This window comes from Nannospalax galili, unplaced genomic scaffold, assembly GCF_000622305.1.
Source record: "Nannospalax galili isolate Female #2095 unplaced genomic scaffold, S.galili_v1.0 scaffold126, whole genome shotgun sequence".
NCBI classification, from domain to species: Eukaryota; Metazoa; Chordata; class Mammalia; order Rodentia; family Spalacidae; genus Nannospalax; species Nannospalax galili.
This window is the reverse complement of record NW_008355275.1, coordinates 1741211-1760487: the sequence shown is the minus strand read 5'-3', so window position 1 is coordinate 1760487 and position 19277 is coordinate 1741211. Positions and strand designations below refer to the sequence as shown.

The window sequence follows — 19277 nt, the reverse complement described above, 5'->3', positions numbered from 1 at the left end:
CCAAATGTTCACCCATTGTTTCTTTTCTCCTCAAAAGTCTCCATCTTGAGACCTAAGGATGCAGCTCAATGGTATAGAACTTGCCTACCGATGCAAGGCCCTCAGTTCACTCTCTAGCACCACAAAATTAAAGTTCTCACTTTTCAGAATACTACAAGAGAGTATGATTAATCCCACTCTAGAGAGAAAACTGAAGGCTCCACATTAAGTGTCAGGTATTTGATAACTGCTGCGTGGACCAGGCTATCGGACTCTAATGTTTGTGTTCTTCCACTATAAGAGGAAAGGCAGGCATCTCATGTTCGATAGAAGTATTTTTCACTCAAAGTCTGAACAAAATCTGCATTCAAATACACTCTCAATCCACTTGCTAAATACAAAATATCAAATGTTCTACAACTACTAATATTTTATATAAAATTCATAGACAACTTAGCAGCATCATAAGCTGTATCACTTTATCTCTTCAGTTGTTTCTTATCTGTGAACTAGAAATTATAATGTCTAATTTGGTTGGGTTATAAATTAAAGAGATATTGTAGAATATACTTCACATGCTGCAGAAAGAAGAATCATAAAAGGAGACAAGAATCAACTGGATCACTGGGTTGAATGGAATTTCATACAACTATAGAAACCTAAAGAATACTGCTCTTTGTCTGAGTACAGAGATAATTAGAGGAGAGACACTGTCCTCACATTTTATACTTACATAGGCTTACAAGTACCTATGTATAGACCTGCAGGAGACAGAGTTGCATTTTGCAGACTTAAGCTTTAAGATATCAAAGAAAACATCTTTTTTGTTGCACATACTGGAATTTTATTTCTTTTGAGTTTTAATGTAACAAAAAAAGGAGGGAGAATAGGAGAAAGGCAGGTCCTTAAATAAAAGTGTAGCTGGTTTTATCACTATTATCATAGTAGAGTTTTATATCTAGGTTCCTAGTCTCCCAAATTAAATGTCAAATACAATTCTACACTGAAAACATGAAGTGTGGCTGCAATGGAGGAGTCCAGACAGCTCAGTTCCCCTCTCCCCATTAGCTGTGTAATCAGCCCCTTCAAGCTTTCAGCAGAGTATATCAAGTCTCCTGTCAGTGCAGAGAGGAGCCAAGAACAGGACATCACAGTAAACTGGTTTTATTAAGCCATTTAATGCTCAATCCCTTTGCTTTCTAACAATGCTCCAGCTTACCAGGTGACTAAAAAAATCATCTTAATTTTAAAATGCCTATAGTCAATGAGAGGTTCAACTGGTATCTCGGGGCCCCAGTAAGAAAGAATACAGCCAAAGGGTAAAGCTGCAAGGGCAACAAGATGAGATAGGAACAAAAATGAAAAATCTCAGTGGCATTTACTTTAAAGTGGGGACACGTCTCCTAATTGTGACTCTTAATGTGATTTAACTGCTTTTTAATTTGGCACCAGACCATTTTGCTAACCAGAGAGTTAGTTCCATAACAGCATAATTGATTCTAGGCACCTGGAATCTGGAATGTATGGACATACAGGTGTACACACCCAATGCAGATATATTTGCCTAGACTTGCAGGAGCAAAACAGTTATGCTAAGTCCAGTTACTTGTCAGTCAGCTGGCCTCACAGAGTGAGGTATCCCAACTGTGGGGACTGAACTCAATTTATCTGCATGCATCAAAGAGATATCAATGGCCTTAAACCCTACAACCTATAAGCATCATCAATCCTGAGAAGTGCTAATTGGTGAAAATATAGAATCTAGTTATTCATAAGCAAGTGTCTCAGCAAGGCTTAGAAAAGTCTTCTGAACTTTTTAAGGCAAAGGTGTCTACACATGCCCTTACCTTCCTGCTGCAGATAGTAGGGGTCCTCAAGAATAGAAGGTAATAGGAGAAGCCATTTATAGGATGTCAAACTAAACACTATCTCATAGAATCATCCTTATAACCCTAAGTATATACTATCATTCCCTATTTTACACATGAAAGAACAAAAAACAAAACAGCTGAGAATGAAGGCATGGAGGCTTTGCCTAAGGTTGTGCAGTTATCAATGCTGGACCTAATCTTGGGGCAGGGGCTGACTCTTGAGCCGAACTCTAAATAACTGCAGTATACTACTGTCTATTCCTCTTAAGAGTTCAACACTGGGTTCCAGACCCTCACTGCTGTCTAAAGGAGGAAAAGGAAAACACTATTCACCACTAACAACACTTCAGGTAAAGGGTGGAGAAAAGTGATTCCAGCAATAATTACACACACACACACACACACACACACACACACACACACACACACCAGCTAATTCACAGGTCTCACAATTCATTACACATTTCAGTTTTCTCATATTCAGGTTGTTAGTATATTCAGAGTTATGCAACCACCACCACCACCATCAATCTTATTCCCCAAAGAAACCTTTTGCTTATTAGCTGTCACCACCACCCCTCTCAGCCTTAGATAACACCAAGTCTACTCTCTAGTTCTATAAATTTGCCTAATCTGAGCATTTACATATGTAGAATCATACAATATGGGGTCTTTGTGAATAGCACTTTTTACTCATTTAAGGGATTTAGAACATGATATCTTGAAATGTCTGTAGGGTAATAAAATGTTAACCTAAAATATGCCTCATTGTTAAATTATCTTGTTGTTTTGTTATCATTTTACTTTGTTTTGTTCTGAAGACAGGATCTCACTATGTAGTCCAGGTTGATCTTTAGCTCATAGTAATTCTCCTGCCTCAGCCTCCTGAATCCTGAAATGATGAGCAAATACCACCATTTCCAACACTGAGATGATTATTTGACACAAGAAAAATTACCCTTTTATGAGAAAAGTTGACAAATGAAATCTGTGTAAGGGTATATCCCATTTTCCACAGAAAAAGGATAGCGCTACATCACCAACAGAAATATATATATTGTCCTTATGTACCAAGCTGAGCCTCAGTTCCCTCTAGATAAATGATGAAGTCATTCAAGAAATCTATGAATATAAAAAAAACCCTCAGCTTTAAATTAAAAGTTCAGGTGGCTTACCACTGCCACCACATACATGTTCCTAACTGACAACATCTTTTTGTTTGCTTGTTTTTTGAGGCAGGGTCTCACTGTATAGGTCAGGTTGGCCTAGAACCCATGATGCAACCCTCTTTTAGTTTTAAGTACTGGGATAATAGGCCCAACACCCTACCAGTAGCTTGTTATCTTTTAATTTTTCTAAAGCTGAGCATAAAATGTGATAAATCTACACTCCAAAATCCTGCTTTGTGCAACAGATATTTTGGAAAGTTTGGCTAATAAAAGAATTTTTTGAAAACTGAATGAATCATGTCAAACATATCTGGACAGTTTATCTAAAAGCTGACTTCCCAAAAATCATTTTTTTTAATTTATTATTTTTATTTTATGTGTTTATGTGTACTGCATGTATGTATGTAAGTGCACTGGTGTCTCACATGTTTAGGATAAAATTAAGTGTTCTAGTTTCCCTTTCTTTGCTGTGATAAAACACTCTGACCAAAAGAGGAAAGGGTTTATTTGGCTTACAGATCATAGTGAATCACTCAGGGAAGTCAGAGTAGGAACTCAAGCACAAGCTTGAAGCAGAAACCATGAAGGAACAAAGGAATGCTGCTTGCTGGCTCCTTCACAGGCTCATGTTAGCTAGCTTTCTTTCTTAAGAAACACTGGTGTTCTTATAGAAGACCTGGGTTCGAATCCCAGCACCCACATGGCAGCTAACACCTATCAGTAACTCCAGTCCCAAGGGATCTGACAGCCTCTTCTGGTTTCTGTGGGCACTGCACTACACGAGCACACTTACCTACACGCAAGCAATACATGCATATACATAAAATAAAAATAATAAAATAAAATAAAGTGAAAAAGAAGAAAGAAAAGATTATTTTTTTTATGTGTATGAGTGTTTTACAAGCAAGTACGTAGGTGCACCACTTCTGTGCAGTGCCCACAAAGGCCAGAAATGGGAGTTGGATCCTCTGAAACTAGAGTTATAGGTAGTTACTAGCTGCCATGTGGGTGCTGGGAACAAACATGGGTCCTCTGGAAGAACAAGAAGTGCTCAGCCATCTCTCCAGCCCCTTAGCTTTTTTATATAGCCTAGGTACACTGCTAACCACAATGGGTCCCTCCTGCATAAATTAACAAGCAAGACAATCCCCCACAGACATGCTCACAGGCTGGTCTGATCTAGGCAATTCCTTAATGAAAGTTTTCGTCTCAGATGACTCTAGGCTGTGTCAAGTTGACAATTAAAGCTAACTAGGATATGAAGCATTTCAATAGAAATAATTGACATCTGTCAACAGAGAAAAGCTGTGAATAATATTCTGCATAATGAAAACAGCAATATAAAACCATAGATACAGTATAATTTTTACAAAAAAATTTTTAAATGAAAAATTATTTAGAAGGTTATATACCAAACTATCAATAGTCATAGTTAATTTGGGATGCATTCACTTTAATTTTCCTTTATAAATATCTGTATTTTTTGACTATAAGCATATATTATTTTATAGTTTTAGAAAACAGTTAATCTAGGCATCTTTCACTTCTCTTTGGCAAAACACAGAGTTAAAAGTTAAGTCAGTCCCCAGTAGACGTCAGTGTCTGGACTAATCAAGCTTTGTGATACTTTAGGGAATTCTAGAGGAAGTAAGAAAGAGACAATGCTTGATCCTCTATTGACTCAATCAGTGCTTCTACGTAAAGCAGCTGTGACAGGAAATGACCGATCACAAAGCCTGAGATATTCCACCTTTCCTAAACAGGCCAATCTAACAAGGAAATGGTAGGGTGCTGCAGGAAAACAAAGCAGACAGAAAACTTAAAAGCTCTCTTGGAAGAAACCAATTAATTTCTGGGCAAATTTCTTTTTAAAGATTTTATTACTTTTTAAATATGGATAAGTGTTTTGTCTGCATGTCTGGTGCCCATGGAGGCCAGAAGAGGGCACGATCCCCTGGAACTGGAGTTAAGAAGAGGTGTTAGCTGCCATGTGAGTTGCTAGAAGCCAAAACCAGGTCCTCTGCGGGAGCAAGTAAGAGCTCTAACCACGGAACTATCTCTCCAGTTCCAATTTCTGGGCAAGTGAAAAATTTATACTTCAGTAAGCTGTTTTTCACCCTCTTTCCTGACCTGGCAGTCATTTACCTCACCCTTCCTCAAGCTATGTCCACCTATATTCAAGCGTATATATGCATGAGGCAGACTAAGAAGGGCTTGAAGATAAAAAAGTGTACACACATATCTAAAAATCAAGTCAGGTCCTTACAACTAGTTTAGTTTATAGTGCATGCATCATGGGGAATCCCTGAGTTGTCCTTGGATTTCTCTCCTGGGACCACTCAATCCTTTCACCTCTAGCAAGTTTCTGGTAGAAGCACTACATGTATTCATAAGGGAGTCAAAGCACTTTTCCTGTATCATCACTTCCTTTTCACTGCCTTGCTAATATTAAACACACAGGTGTGGCAGAGATAGAAAATAGACTTGGTTTCCTGCAGCACAGCTGTTATCCCAAAACCAAAGAAACTGTTGAAAGTGTTTTCAGTTTTCTTTAATAATTAATTGATTCATCTTTGCCAATGGGAAATCTACTTATGTCAGAAGTCTTCCTACTGAGGTAGAATAACTGATTAAAATGACACCATTTTTTTTCCTATCAAGATGCTCACTACTTCTAGGATCTTAACTACTCAAGAAGACAGGAGACAGTATTAATATCAATATTTTTAGTGTCATACGAAAAAAATTATTTTATAGACTAGTAGCTGCACCTACTGTTTTTTTGATTTTTGTTTCATTTTGTACCTGCCATTCAAAGAGTCTGTCAATGTCCTTGGATTTGCCTTATGACAATGTTTCAGCTTACAAAACTGAGAGGCACAACATGATTATTTAGCAGAAAGATAAGATCCGGGACTCTTGGCTTACAGTATGAGATGAAATCAAGAGTATCTCCACCGTACTAGATTTGGAGTAAATAACTATTTCTCTAAGCCTCTGTGTCCTTAAAATAAATAAAATAGGAATAAGGAACTACTTTACAGGGTATTTTAACAATCAAAAGCACGGAAGGGGAGAATGAGAAATTACATGTTTAATAAGGACAGAGTTTCACGGCTCAGCAGCTAAGCACGCTGGCTGCTCTTGAAGAGGACCTGGGTTTGATTTCTAGCACCCACATGGTGGCTAACAACCATCTATATGAAACTCCAGTTCCAGGGGGTTCAACACCTTCTTCTGACCTCTGAGGGCATTGGATGACACGGTGCACTTATATGCAGGAAATATAATCACACACATAAAATAAAATAAATATTTTTTTAAAAGGACAGAGTTTCAGTGTGGGACAATGAACACATACTGGAGATGTACTGTGGTAATGACTGTATAACACTATAAATGTACCTAACACAACTGAAATATACATTTGAAATGGTTAAAATTTTGCTCTGTATATTTATCACAACTTGCACAGGCTGGGCTCTCAGATGCTCCTATAAAGAACTGGTGAGAAAAAAAAAGTGGGGGGAGGACACACAAAAATAAAATCACACCCCTTCCATACTGAACTGTGAGAGGCTTTGAGTCTCAAGCAGAGTCAGCTACCAGGTAGTGCTACATCAAGTATCTCAGAAGGAAGAAGAAACTGTTAGTCACAATCCTTTCAGCATGTTCAGCTCGCAGTCCACCCCCACTCTGGTATGACATCTCCCAGAATATCAATCCTTCAACCCTCAACATCTTGCAAAAAACCTATGATATTCAAACCAATTCCTGGACAAGACTGCAGGTCACGAGGACAAGGGCATGCTCAGGGCAGTTGACTCCCATAAGCCAGGGAGAGACAAAACATTAGTTCTGAGCACCACCTGGGTCTGGCTCTTGTTCTGGTGCCCAGCATTATGCTGATCAGTATCTCGGATGCCTTTGGCTAGATTTAATGCACACAGAGGACAGAAATCTCAAAGGTCCAGTAAAGAAAGATTAAAAATGCACTTCTCTGCAATTCAGGAAAAACAATTAATGATTATGTGTTGTAAGTCATAAAATCAAGAAGGGGAAATAGATGACTTTTCTCCAGGCATATTAGAACACTATTTTTGATGGGAAGGCTTAATTAGATCTTAATATAAGGTTCAGGTAGAAGATCATTAACACTCTTTGAACTTAAGGAGAACAAAATGCTTGGGGTACCAATACCCAATCAATTCCAAAACAGTACTTACCTTAGGGTCCGAGCTCTTGAACTTTAACCTTTCCACCAACTCTATCATAGCTGCCTTCAGCCCGCCTGAGTCTTTGCTCTAGAAGAAGAAAAAAAGCCAAGAGTCACTAGGTAGTCATGTTGGTGCTCTCTCCAACACAAATAACATTTAAGAGGGCAGTAAGGACAGTTAAGAGGGAAAGCAAATGTTTCTTCTTATCAGCCATGAGAACTGAAGGACTACTGAAGGTTGTGCTATCCCTCTTCCCCTACTCATGAACAAAGAAGATCAAGGCACAAATTATCAAATGACCTAAGAGAACTATTAGAATGAAAATTAAACATAATTTGTACAGGCTTACTTCACTGCTTCATCTCGGACTCAATTGTTCACATACAGCCAAGGCCCTCCATGAGATTTTTGTCTTATGGCCTATTGATTTTTATCTTGAAGTTTTATGTTTTTGACACAGAAGCACACAATACTAAATATGTTTATGAAAATAAAGAGATTTAAATGCAAATGGAATTAGTGTATGCTAGCTAAAAGCACAAGTTTTTGAGTTAGACACAGGTTTCATTTCAGTCTGTCACTAATCAGTTGACTAACTTAGGGCAAATTACTGAATTTTTCAAGATTTTCTCTATAAAATAGGGATAATATACAAGGCTGTTATGAGGCCTAATATTTGCAAAAATATTAGAAGAATATATGGCACATAGCAAATGCTCTAAAATGTCACTTGCTTATTATTTAGGGGAGTATGATTCAAGAAAATGCAATGTAAGCACCCCAAAGGCAAACCTCTATGTAATCTTGAATTCTATAGCAGCTATAATAAAAAAGAAAAATCAATTTCAATATATTTTACTTAAATCAGGATGTCTAAAATATTATCAGCAACATGTAATGTCAATATAAGGTCTGGCCTTCTGAGCTTCTCACCTTAGTCTGCTCTTGCCCATTTCTTCTCTTGGGAGTCTGTCCTTTCCTAATGCACTACCTCTTTTACCAGCCCCCCTCCACACACACATACCTTTTGCTCCCTGAAACATCACTACTCGGTCTTTGAAATCTAGTGCTTATTCACATAGCCCAATTCAACCTGGACTAGCCATCCTTCAAGCACTCCAAAGCCACACATGGCTAGCAACCACTGTAAAAGCACACAGACTAGAGTGGCTTACTGTCTTGGCTTCAAATGCCAACTCTAATCATTTGTGTGACCTTAGGCAAGATACTTCACCTCCTATGTCTGATTCTTTATCTCTATAAAATGAAGCTAGGTAGTAAACATTTCATACACTTATAGCAAAATTAGTTGATTCGATGTACACCAAGATACTTAAAACAGGACCTAGCACTGGATAAAAAGAATAAAGCATGAATTTTATTATTACTGTCTGTTTCTCTCATGATGTTTTTATTTCCTTAAAAGAACTATTTTTTAATCTCTCTTATACCCTGCTTCAAGAAGGTGGTATGCAGGTGTGGTGTGCAGGGTGTGGTAGTGACTGCCTTTAATCCCAGCATGTGGAAGGCAGAGGCAGACAGATCTCTGTGAGTTCAAGGCCAGCGTTACATAGCGGGTTCCAGGCCAACTGGAGCCAGAGGGAGACCCTGTCTCAAAAAGAAAAAGAAAAAGAAAAAAAAAGAAAGTGGTGTTAAAAACAGGGTGAGATGGTTCAGCAGATAAAGTCATTGCCACTCCAATGGATGAAAGTCTAATGACTTGAATTGGATCCCTGGAACCCTCTCAAAGGTGGAAGGAGAACGAATTCCACAAAGTTGTCCTCTGATCTCCACACATGCACTCCTGCACCGTGGCATACATGCCTGCATATCCCCCCCCCACTTGTTCGCTATCACTCTCTCTCTCGCTCTCATAATATTAAAAGAAAACTTTTTAAGGTGATGTTAAAAACAAAGGTATAAAATACCTACTGAAAAATGAATAACTAAACATAAAACATTAATAAATGCCCTAATAATTTGCATGTATAGCAAAAGCTCAATAATGCATAACACCAATTTTTTTTAATTTCAGTAATTCTATAAGTTAGGAACACTTGTTTTATCAGTAAGGAAATAAGCCTAAGGATGCTTATCATTTTTATGGGAGAAGAGATAATTAAGAAGTACAAGAAGAGCTGGAAAGATGGTTCAGCAGTTAAGAGCACTGCTCTTGCAGAGGACCCAGGCTCAGTTCCCAGCACCCACATGGCAGCTAATAATCATCCCCAACTCCAGTTCCAGGGGATCTGACACCCTCTTCTGGCCTCCACAGGCATTACACCACATGGGTGTACTCAGATGCAGACAGAACACTCATCCACAAAATAAATAATCTTTTTAAAGTGCAATAATAAACAAACACTACAAGTACCTCTTATCAAAACTGGTCTCATGATCAATTATAAGACAGCCTCTAGGGGCTGGAAAGATGGCTCAGCAGTTAAAGAGCAGTGGCTGCTCTTGCACAGAACCTCGGTTCAGTTCCTAGCACCCACATGGCAGCTCACAACTATCTGTAACTTTAGTTACAGATGCTCTCTTATGGTCTCAGAAGGGCCTACATATACACGGTACACTTAAATACATGCAAGCAAAACATTCATACAAAATAAATAAGTAAATAAATGTACTCCAAACAAGTAACTCCAAACTTGTAAAATCATTTTCAATTCCTCCAAACCAAGTAATAATTTCTAAGATTCCATTATGTGAATTAAAATATACTAAAAGGCTGGGTACGGATGACACATGCCTTGGGAGACAAAGGCAGGTGGATCTCTGTGGGTTCAAGGTCAGCTTGGTCTACACAGCGAGTTCCAGGCCAGCTACTGCTACAAAGTGAGACCCTGTTTCAAAAACAAACAGGAAAATCCCTCTAAAATCCAGTAAAGGCTAAGTCTTCTCACTTTAACCTCCTTCCCCTCCTAAGACTACAAGGTATAAGGTCCAGTATCACATGACCATGACCAATACCTGCTTTAAATGTGTTCTCTGACTACAATTCAGATCACATTTGCATTGCAAGCTTATTTATTAATTTCTACTTTTTAAATGACGGTTTATAATTCCCCTAATTTCTCTACTTGTTTAAGTCTTTAACAGCTGACAGTAGGGCACAGAAATCTAGAGCTCACATACCAGGGAGAAGGAGACCTTAAGTAGCAGAAAAACGGTTAAGCTGCCAGGCATAATCATGGTTTTGCAAGATGATGAGACGAGCCTGATGGTGGTATCATTCCTCTAACCTGTTTCTCAATGGCTAAACAAGCTGGTCACTTGTTCCTGGAAAGCTCTCTCTTCCACATCTCAGCTGTGAGCACCTATTTTAGGCTATTCAGCAAAAGCCCAGATGTATTGTGGCTTTCCCCTGGCTCTAGAAAACAGAAAAGGAATGCACCAAACTGCTCCTTCAAACCTTCAGAAAAGAGAGAACGAAGGACTCCCTAAGCAGCAGACAGCCTGTTAACAGGCAGCTGTGCCTTGTATGGAGAGATAAGGGCACCCTTCACCTTCTTTCATAAAAACATACTGTGTCAGCAGAAACCTTCCTCCCTTTCACAAAGCATCAGCAGCAGCATCTACTCAGGAGACACAAAGCAGCACCTGAGAGAGCCTCCCTTCAGCGAACCTCCAATCCACTACTCCAGCCAACACTGAGAATTATTTTCAAACATCAATTGGACTTTATGTAGAGCCTGATACATTTAGCCTCAAAATGAGGATGAAGAAAAATTTCTCCTTAATACAGACCCCGAAAGAGTCAAAACAAAAAGTCTCCTTAGGGTAGATCTGCCTCTGACAGTTTTAGAACTAATACAAGAATACAAAGGGAAGACTCTGACTCAAGTTCACCCTATATACCAGTCTTTTCCTGCACGTTAGCAAATCTTGTGCAAAAATACTCAATCTAGTACGCAGGCTCTGTGAACAGCCTTCTCAAACCATCTCTATGGCCATGCCAGGGACTTAGGGGGAGACTCGATGGTTTGATCCATCTTCCGGCAGCCAAGCTCATGAAGCATGTTTTATAGGCCTGTTAGCAGCTTCAGAACATTTTGTCAAGGTACTTGAAAGCAGTCTTTAAGGGTGTTCTAGTTTGCTGTGACTGAACACAGACCAAAACCAACTTGGGGAGGAAAAGGTTTATTTCATTTTACAACTCCCAGATCACAATCCATAGCTGAGGAAAGTAAAGCCAGGAACTGAAGGAAGGAACTTAAAGCAAGAGCTGAGGCAGAGACCATGGAGGAATGCTACTTACTGGCTTGCTTCCCTATCTTTCCATACAGCCCAGGTCTACCTTCCCAGGGACAGCACCACCCACAGTAGGCTGGGCCCACAAATATCAATTTTAGCAATCAAGAAAATGTCCCACAGACATGCCCACAGGCCAATCTGGAGGAAATTCCTCAACTGAGAGTTTCTCTTCCCAAGTATGTCTCGGTTTGTGTCAAAGTGTGAAAAATTATGACAAAAGGGGGTAATCATGGTCAAAGGAGGGGATTTCAAAAGCATGAGGCATAGGGCAAGAGGTTATCAAGCTGATCAGGTCTAAGGGGTATCAGAGTATAAGTATCTCTGCTTTGTATAGCATATAGTTGGTGTATCATGTTTCAGTTATATACTTTTTGAGGAAAGTCTTTTTGATAATAGAACAGATTACACACACACACACAAAAGCTGCATGTCTCCTAATTTATGAAGAACAATTTCATCTAGTACCTGTTGTCCTAGTTTGTTTCTCCGCTGTGACAAAACACTCTGATCACTACCAACATGGGGAGGAAAGGATTTATTTGGCTTACATCTCCCGGGTCACAATTCATCAGGGAGCCCAAGGTAGGAACTCAGGGCAGGAACCTGGAGGCAGGAGCTGAAGCACAGGCCATGGAGGAATGCTACTTACTGGCTTGCTCTCCTGACCCATGCTCAGCCTGCTTACTTATACAACACAGGCCCAACTGCCCAGGGGTGGCACCACCTACAGTGGGCTGGGCCCTCCCACATCACTCAATAATCAAGATGATGCCCCACAGACATGCCCACAGGCCAGTCCAATGGAGGCAATTCCCCAATTGAGGTCCCCTCAACCCAGGTGTATCAAGTTGACACTAAAGCTATCCAGCACACCTATGTTCTGAGAACTGGACCAGGACACAACTCAAAGAGATAGATATCTGGTCTCATAAATGACCTAATTCTATAGCACATCAACCTTGGAGCAAGCAGCACGACTGGGGAAGTAGGCTTTTCCTTACATGTGTATATTACCTCCATGCCACCAATGCATTCCAAGAACACAGTTCAACTTGAGCACACCTTGTTTTATGCCCGTTTCTTCCCTCACAAGAGCGCTCAATAAAGAAACAAATACTGTGACACCATAGCTCAGAATTTGATCCTTCTGTAGAAGGTGGAATAATTCATAAATGCTAATTCCTAGGGATGAGTCACAATAAACCAAAGGACAAATGACTTCCACCTCTCAGGCCCTCAAAGCACTTTCGTGTGTCTTTCACTGGCATTCCACAATAATCTGAAGGTAAAGTATTATCACTTTGCAGCTAAGAAAAATAGCTGGTAGAAATCAAATGAGGAACCCAAAGTCACAGAGCTTAAAGACCCTTTCACTAATATTTAACAATGAAACAATAAGCAAGAGATAGAATATTCTCACTTTACAGTGGAGAAAAATGGTTTTGTGGAGGTTAAATCATGCCTCCCAAATCACAGAATCAGTCAGTGGCAAAACCAGAAACAAAAAGATCAAAATGAAAAGGATTTACAACATGTACAAGAGAAGAGATTAATACCAACAATATATGAAAAAATGTTTAAGAATTTCTATCTATAAATCAGTATGAAAAAGTTAAGCCCAAAAGAAATTCCAACAAAGGACACGAACAAGAAAAATGTGAAACAAAGACACAAAAGATGCTCAAACTTTGAGGCAAGATATTATTCCTTACCCATCAGACTGAAAATATTTTAATCTGACAATAGTAAGGGCTACGGGGCTTTGAAGAAATTTTGTGTTACTTGCTTTTGGAAGAATAAAATGGAAAGGCTACTCTAAAAATCACATGTCTAACAAGTCCACTTCCCTTTTCCTCCAGAGAAATATCACGACATATGCCAAGAGAGGTGCACAAAACCCCCTGACTTGCAATATTTGTAATAGAGAAAAACTATAGCTACTCAAGCATTCAATAGTGAATGGATAAGCAAATTGTGGAATTAAAGAAGTATGGAATATGGTATAATAAATAACAAGAATAAAGTAGATCTGTGTATCTTGATTTATAATGGATACTCTGGAATTTTTTAATTTGAAAAATGATTCATAAAATCAATACATATTTTCTATGGGTGACAGATATAAAAGAATAGAAAAGCAATTATTTCTGGGACTGGTTATTAGGCATAGTAGTAGGAAGGTTTTAGATTCAGTTCAGTGTACTATTATTTGCATACTTTACACACACAAAACACCAGCAATTAGAGGGAAAGGGAAGGATAGAGGTAAGAAATGAGAGCCCAGGGTTCCTACTTCTAATGTCTTTCCCCATCAGTGTGTCTAAACGTAAATACTAGGGCCTATTCCTTTTACACAGTAAATATATGAAACCAGTGGCTGTAAGGGAAGGTTCTTTATCCAGTGTTCCTGATGGATTTCATCAGGTTGCCTAACATCCTCAAAATTATAGCAAAATTTTTGATGTACATACACTTTTCCATGGGAAGAAATATTAGTTTCCCTCAGATTCCAAAAGAAGCTTAACTTTCTTAGTGTAATACACATTGTACAAAGAGAAAAGAAACCAAGTCCTATTCTTAGTTCTACCACTAACTGCTATGTGAACTTAGGGAAGTCATTCAGTATCAGTATCTGATTTCTATTTTTCCATTTTTAAACAAAGAAGATGGACCAGATCAAAAGCTACAAATTTGCAGCTTGTAGTCTACAGAGCTATTTTGTTTTGTTTTTGGTCTTCTCCCACATGTTACACTGGATTTTAAAATTAGCGATAAATATTTAAAAATCAGAGTTGGGCATGTTCTTTAATCCCAGCACTCAGGAGGCAGAGGCAAAGGCAGGCGGATCTCTGTGAGATCAAGGACAGCTTGGGCTACATGTTGAGTTCCAAGCCAGCTGGGGCTACAAGACCCTGTCTCAAAAAAAAAAAAAAATATCAGTAGAGAACTACCAGGTAGATGATGGTCTAGAAAGTGCCTCCCTGTGACTCTACGAAGGACAAGAGTTAAAATAAGGAGGAAAAAACAAAACAACAACAAAAACACCCTCTATACCAAAGAGAAAAACCTCAGAAATTCATAAAGGTAGTGGTTTAATGGTAAACTTGCTGGAGAATGGGAGGAAAAGTCGGCAAAGCCAACACAACTCCAGCCTCAAAGCTCCCCACAGGGGAAGGGAAGCAGAAGCCTTATCCAAAGGTAAGCAGCAGGCTTGGTCAAAGAAGACTGCGTCCTACCCACAAGACAAACTCACAGTTCTCAGTTTTCACAGTTATGAGCTTTGGTGAGGAGAGGAATCCCATTTGTCATCTATGACTCAGAAGGCAGTGGCTGGGTACTATCTTGGGAGGAAAGCTACTGTTTAAAACTGAGCTACTGTGGGGGACTGAGAAAGGGGAACGTTCACAAGCCAGAAAGCTTGAACGGAAACTGTCAAAGTCCAGGGTGATGGGGGTTAGTTGTAGAAAGTAAGAGGGCTGGACATTAAGAGGCCAAGGAGTGCAGGGAACAGAAGGCTCAGGGAAATGAAGTTCACAAGAAAAGGAACCCTGCTTTTGAGCAGACCTCATCAACTGAGAGTAATTCTGGGGTCTGATCCTGAGTCTGAAGTCAGCAGATCAACTTGTGGAGCCATCTGCCTGTCATTCACTACTGCAGAGTCCGAAAACTCTGAGGTACCCAGAGGACTGCTTGACATCACAACAGGGTGGTTAATACGGGGTTTTCAAAGTATGAAGACAGGTCTTCTGCCTATACAAATCTCCATGCTGTTTTTGCTTCCCTTCACCCTTGGGAAGGTATACTTGGGAGGCATACATCCCTTGTACTCACCCCAGCTAGAATTTAGCCATCTTAGGGATACAGTCTGGGAAGTCTCTGCTCAGCTCACCTTGGCTAGCAGAGGCCTTTGATACACAAAGGGAAGATACTAAAGTGAAGACAGCATGAACACACATGGAACACTTGTCTGGTTCGGGCTCAACACCAACATAAATCTTACCACAAACAAATGTCCACACAGTCAGCTTATAGCTTACTCTCTCCACATCAGACATGTAATGGACAGTCTCCAATTTTTGAAACCTAGAAAGAGGCTACTTTAACATCTCATCTTTTTAGGTTTTTAGTTTTTTCTATGCTTGTGCTTTTCTTTGTTTTGTTTTTACTAGAAGGAACAACACGAGTTTGGTATTGTTGGTACTGGTATCCTATGAAGCCAGAATTATCATAATACCAAAATAGGATAAGAACACAACAACAATAAAAAAGAAAACTATAGACCAATTTCCCTAATGAACATAGATGCAAAAGTTCTCAACAAAATATAAAATAAATTTAAGAATACATTAAGAAGATCATATATCACAATGAAGTTGGTTTCATCCCAAAGAGGCAAAGCTGTTTCAAAAATGCAAATCAAGAAACATAATAAAGCACATAAATGAACTTAAGGACCAGAAATCACTGTATCATCTCAACAGATGCAGAAAAGATATTTCATACAGTTCAACATACCTTTGTAACAAAAGTCCTGAAGAAATCAGGAATAGAAGTAAGGTATCTTAACATAATAAAGGTTATATAAGTCAACGTATTAAATGGGGAAAACAGAAATCTAGAATGAGACAAGGTCCCCATTCTCTCCACTCTTGCTCAGTAGAGTGTGTGAAGATTTAAAGAGTAATAAAAGAAGAAAGGACTACAAATAGGAAAGGAAGATGACAGATTATCCCTGTTTGCAGATGACATGGTCATTGCAAATACACTTTTAAAAACCTTTAATGCCAGCATTCAGGAGGTAGAGATTGGTGAATCTCCATGAGTCCAAGGCCAGCCTGGTCTACATAGGGAGATTCAGGTCAGCCAGGTCTACTAGTGAGACTGTCTCCAACAAACAAACAAACAAAAACAACACAAAACAAAATACCCTAAAGACTCTACCAGGGAATTCTTAGAACTCATAAGCACTTTCAGCAAAGAAGCAGGATACAAAACTAACACACAAAAATCAGAAACTTTTCTATATATCAACAACAAACTTGCCAAAAACAAGCAAATTTGGAAAAACATCCTGTTCATAACAACTTAAAAAAAAAATCTGCACAATGAATACTTGAGGACTCTGAATAAAGGAACTGAAGACTCTAGATAATATAGATAATAGAAAGACCACCCATCCTCATGGATTGGTAGAATTAAAATCATTGGAATAACTATATTACCAGGGCTAGAGAGATGGTTCAGTAGTTAAGAGCACTGGATGCTCTTGCAGAGGACCCAGGTTTGATTTCCAGCACCCACATGGTGGCTAACAACAGTTCATAATCCAGTTCCAGGGGATCCGATGCCCCCTTCTGACCTCTGCAGGCATTGCACAGCATAGGTACACTTACACACATGTAGGCAATTCATACACAAAAATACAAATAATAAATATTTTTAAAAGAAATAACTATATTATAAAAGTGGCCTACAGATTCAACATAATCACCATTAAAGGTCCAATGGCATTCTTTACAGGACTAGAAAAAAAAATCCTAAAATTCATACAAAAAACAGAAAAGACCCTGAATACCCAAAGCACTCCTCAGCAGAAAGAACTATGTTGAAGAGATCACAATGCATGATATTGAATTATATTACAGAAGCATAGTAACAAAAACATCATGGTACTGTCACAAAACAGATATGTAGACCAATGGAACAGAACAGAGGACCCAGAAATAAACCCACAGAGCTACAGTCACCAAATTTCTGACATAGATGTCAATCCATATTTTTCATTCCATAAAAAAAAAAAAAAAATCCAAAGACCTGAATATAAAACCTGAAATCCGGAAACCACTAGAGGAAAGCAGAGGTTAAACACTTCAAGATACAAGTACAATAATGTTTACTGCAACATTATTCACAACATAATTTATGGAACCAACCTGGGTGTCCAATAGCAGAGGAATGGATACAGAAAATGTAGTATATACACACAATGAAAATATTTTCAGCCAAAAAGAAGAATCAAGTTATGTCATTTGCAGAGAAGTAGATGTAACTGTAAATAATCATATTAAGCCAATTCAGACAAGGCAGAACAATACCCCCCCCACACACAACTGGAAATAATAACATTTAGCCAACTAAGACAGTAGCAGGACAATACATTACCATATCTCATACACACACACACACACACACACACACACACACACACACACACACACTGCTTGAAACCTGAAATCCCTTTTGTCTAAGGACAAAGGGGACAAAGGGGACCAATGAGAGGAGGGAGGACTGAGGAAAGGGAGGTTATGAAGGGAAATATGCTCAAAATATTAGACATGTACAAAAGCTTAAACAATTTTTAAGAAACTGTTAAAGAGTTTGAATAGAGGTACTCAAGGTGGGTGGATAAAGCCACTCTCAGACACTATAAAGTTACTAAATGAAAATCCCAGTTGCAGGGATAGGCTACTTTATGAGTTGTTGGCCAGGGAGGCCCCAGACCTCCAAAACAATACAGGCTATTGACACTGATGTTAGTTTCACACCACAAGTAGATGGTAAGACCGTATTACTGAACTCTCCACACACTGTGGTTACAGAGATACAAAAATCAAATGGGAGCTGAGCTGGAAGTTTCCTCCATGCTGGCTAGCTTTCACAGTGCCAAAAGGTTCTATGCAGGTTGCTGGGGAGAGAGGGGAAGGAAGTGGTAATGACATCAACAGTCTCACTCTGTTATGGATCATGCATGTTACTTTACTGAACTACTGGACAGTAGGAACACACTGGTACAGTAAATGACATACTGTTATGGGGGTAGCCAACAACTTTCTGCTTGGATTTGAAACCCCTTCCATAGGAGCGAATTCATGTCTGGTATTGTAAACCCAGCCAAAAGTCCATGGCTGGGAGAGCCATGGATCTTAGTGGGAAAGGTATTGCCACCGTTCTGCTAAATGGACATGATGTGCCCATCAATTTGCCTTATATTTATTCTTATAGTCACAGGTTAGTGCTGCCATCAGTTTTGGTCAGAGACACTTCTTTTTGCAGTGGGCAGCAGTTACTGCATAGACTCATAACTGGTCAAATTGTTGAGAATAAGCGATTGCTGAATGCTCAGCCCTAGATGGAATGGCGCTATCATTCCCTCCAAAGCTCAAGAAACATTGGGGATGAGGGGGCTGAAACAATGTAAGAACTAGAGAAAGGGCGGGATATTGTGGGATGCTGTCTTTCAGGCATGACACAGCCACTGTACTCTTGAACTCTCAGCAGTTTTAATTATCTGCACAAGACTGGACTCATCAACATTCCATCATGGACTAAGGCTTTACTAGGCCTCACTTCTCCCTAAGGATCAATATGCAATTAATGGGTGCTGAGGGAGGGCAGACAAAATGTGAGGTGTAGCTACTGAAGTTGCCCATGCTTCTATAATAACCCCTCACCCATGTTCCTGTACATTAAGAAAATGTGGTGTAATACACAATGTAATTTAATCATCCATAAAGAAAAAGGAAATCAGGGCTGGAGAGATGGTTTAGCAGTTAAGAGCACTGGCTGCTCATGCAGAGGACCTGAGTTCTGGGTTCGGTTCCCAGGATACACACGGCAGCTAACAACCATCTATAAATCCAGTTCCAGGGGATCTGAGACCCTGTTCTGATGTCTGAGAGCACTGCACACACACTGGTGCACTTACATACATGCAGACAAAACACTCATACACATAAAATAAAGATCAATCAATCAAAAACCTATTCCATAGTAGTAACGCA

General features: G+C 39.3%; 1 protein-coding gene across 3 annotated transcripts in view; it reads right to left on the bottom strand.

The window, feature by feature from the left end:
* Trim44 (tripartite motif containing 44) overlaps positions 1-19277 on the bottom strand; it is a 154765-nt gene that overhangs the window by 122984 nt on the left and 12504 nt on the right. For all 3 annotated transcript variants that reach the window (XM_029555712.1, XM_017802997.2, XM_008852382.3), the window contains exon 2: positions 7246-7323. In XM_029555712.1, coding sequence (XP_029411572.1) covers positions 7246-7323 — 78 coding nt within the window. The remainder of the gene's footprint in view (positions 1-7245; positions 7324-19277) is intronic.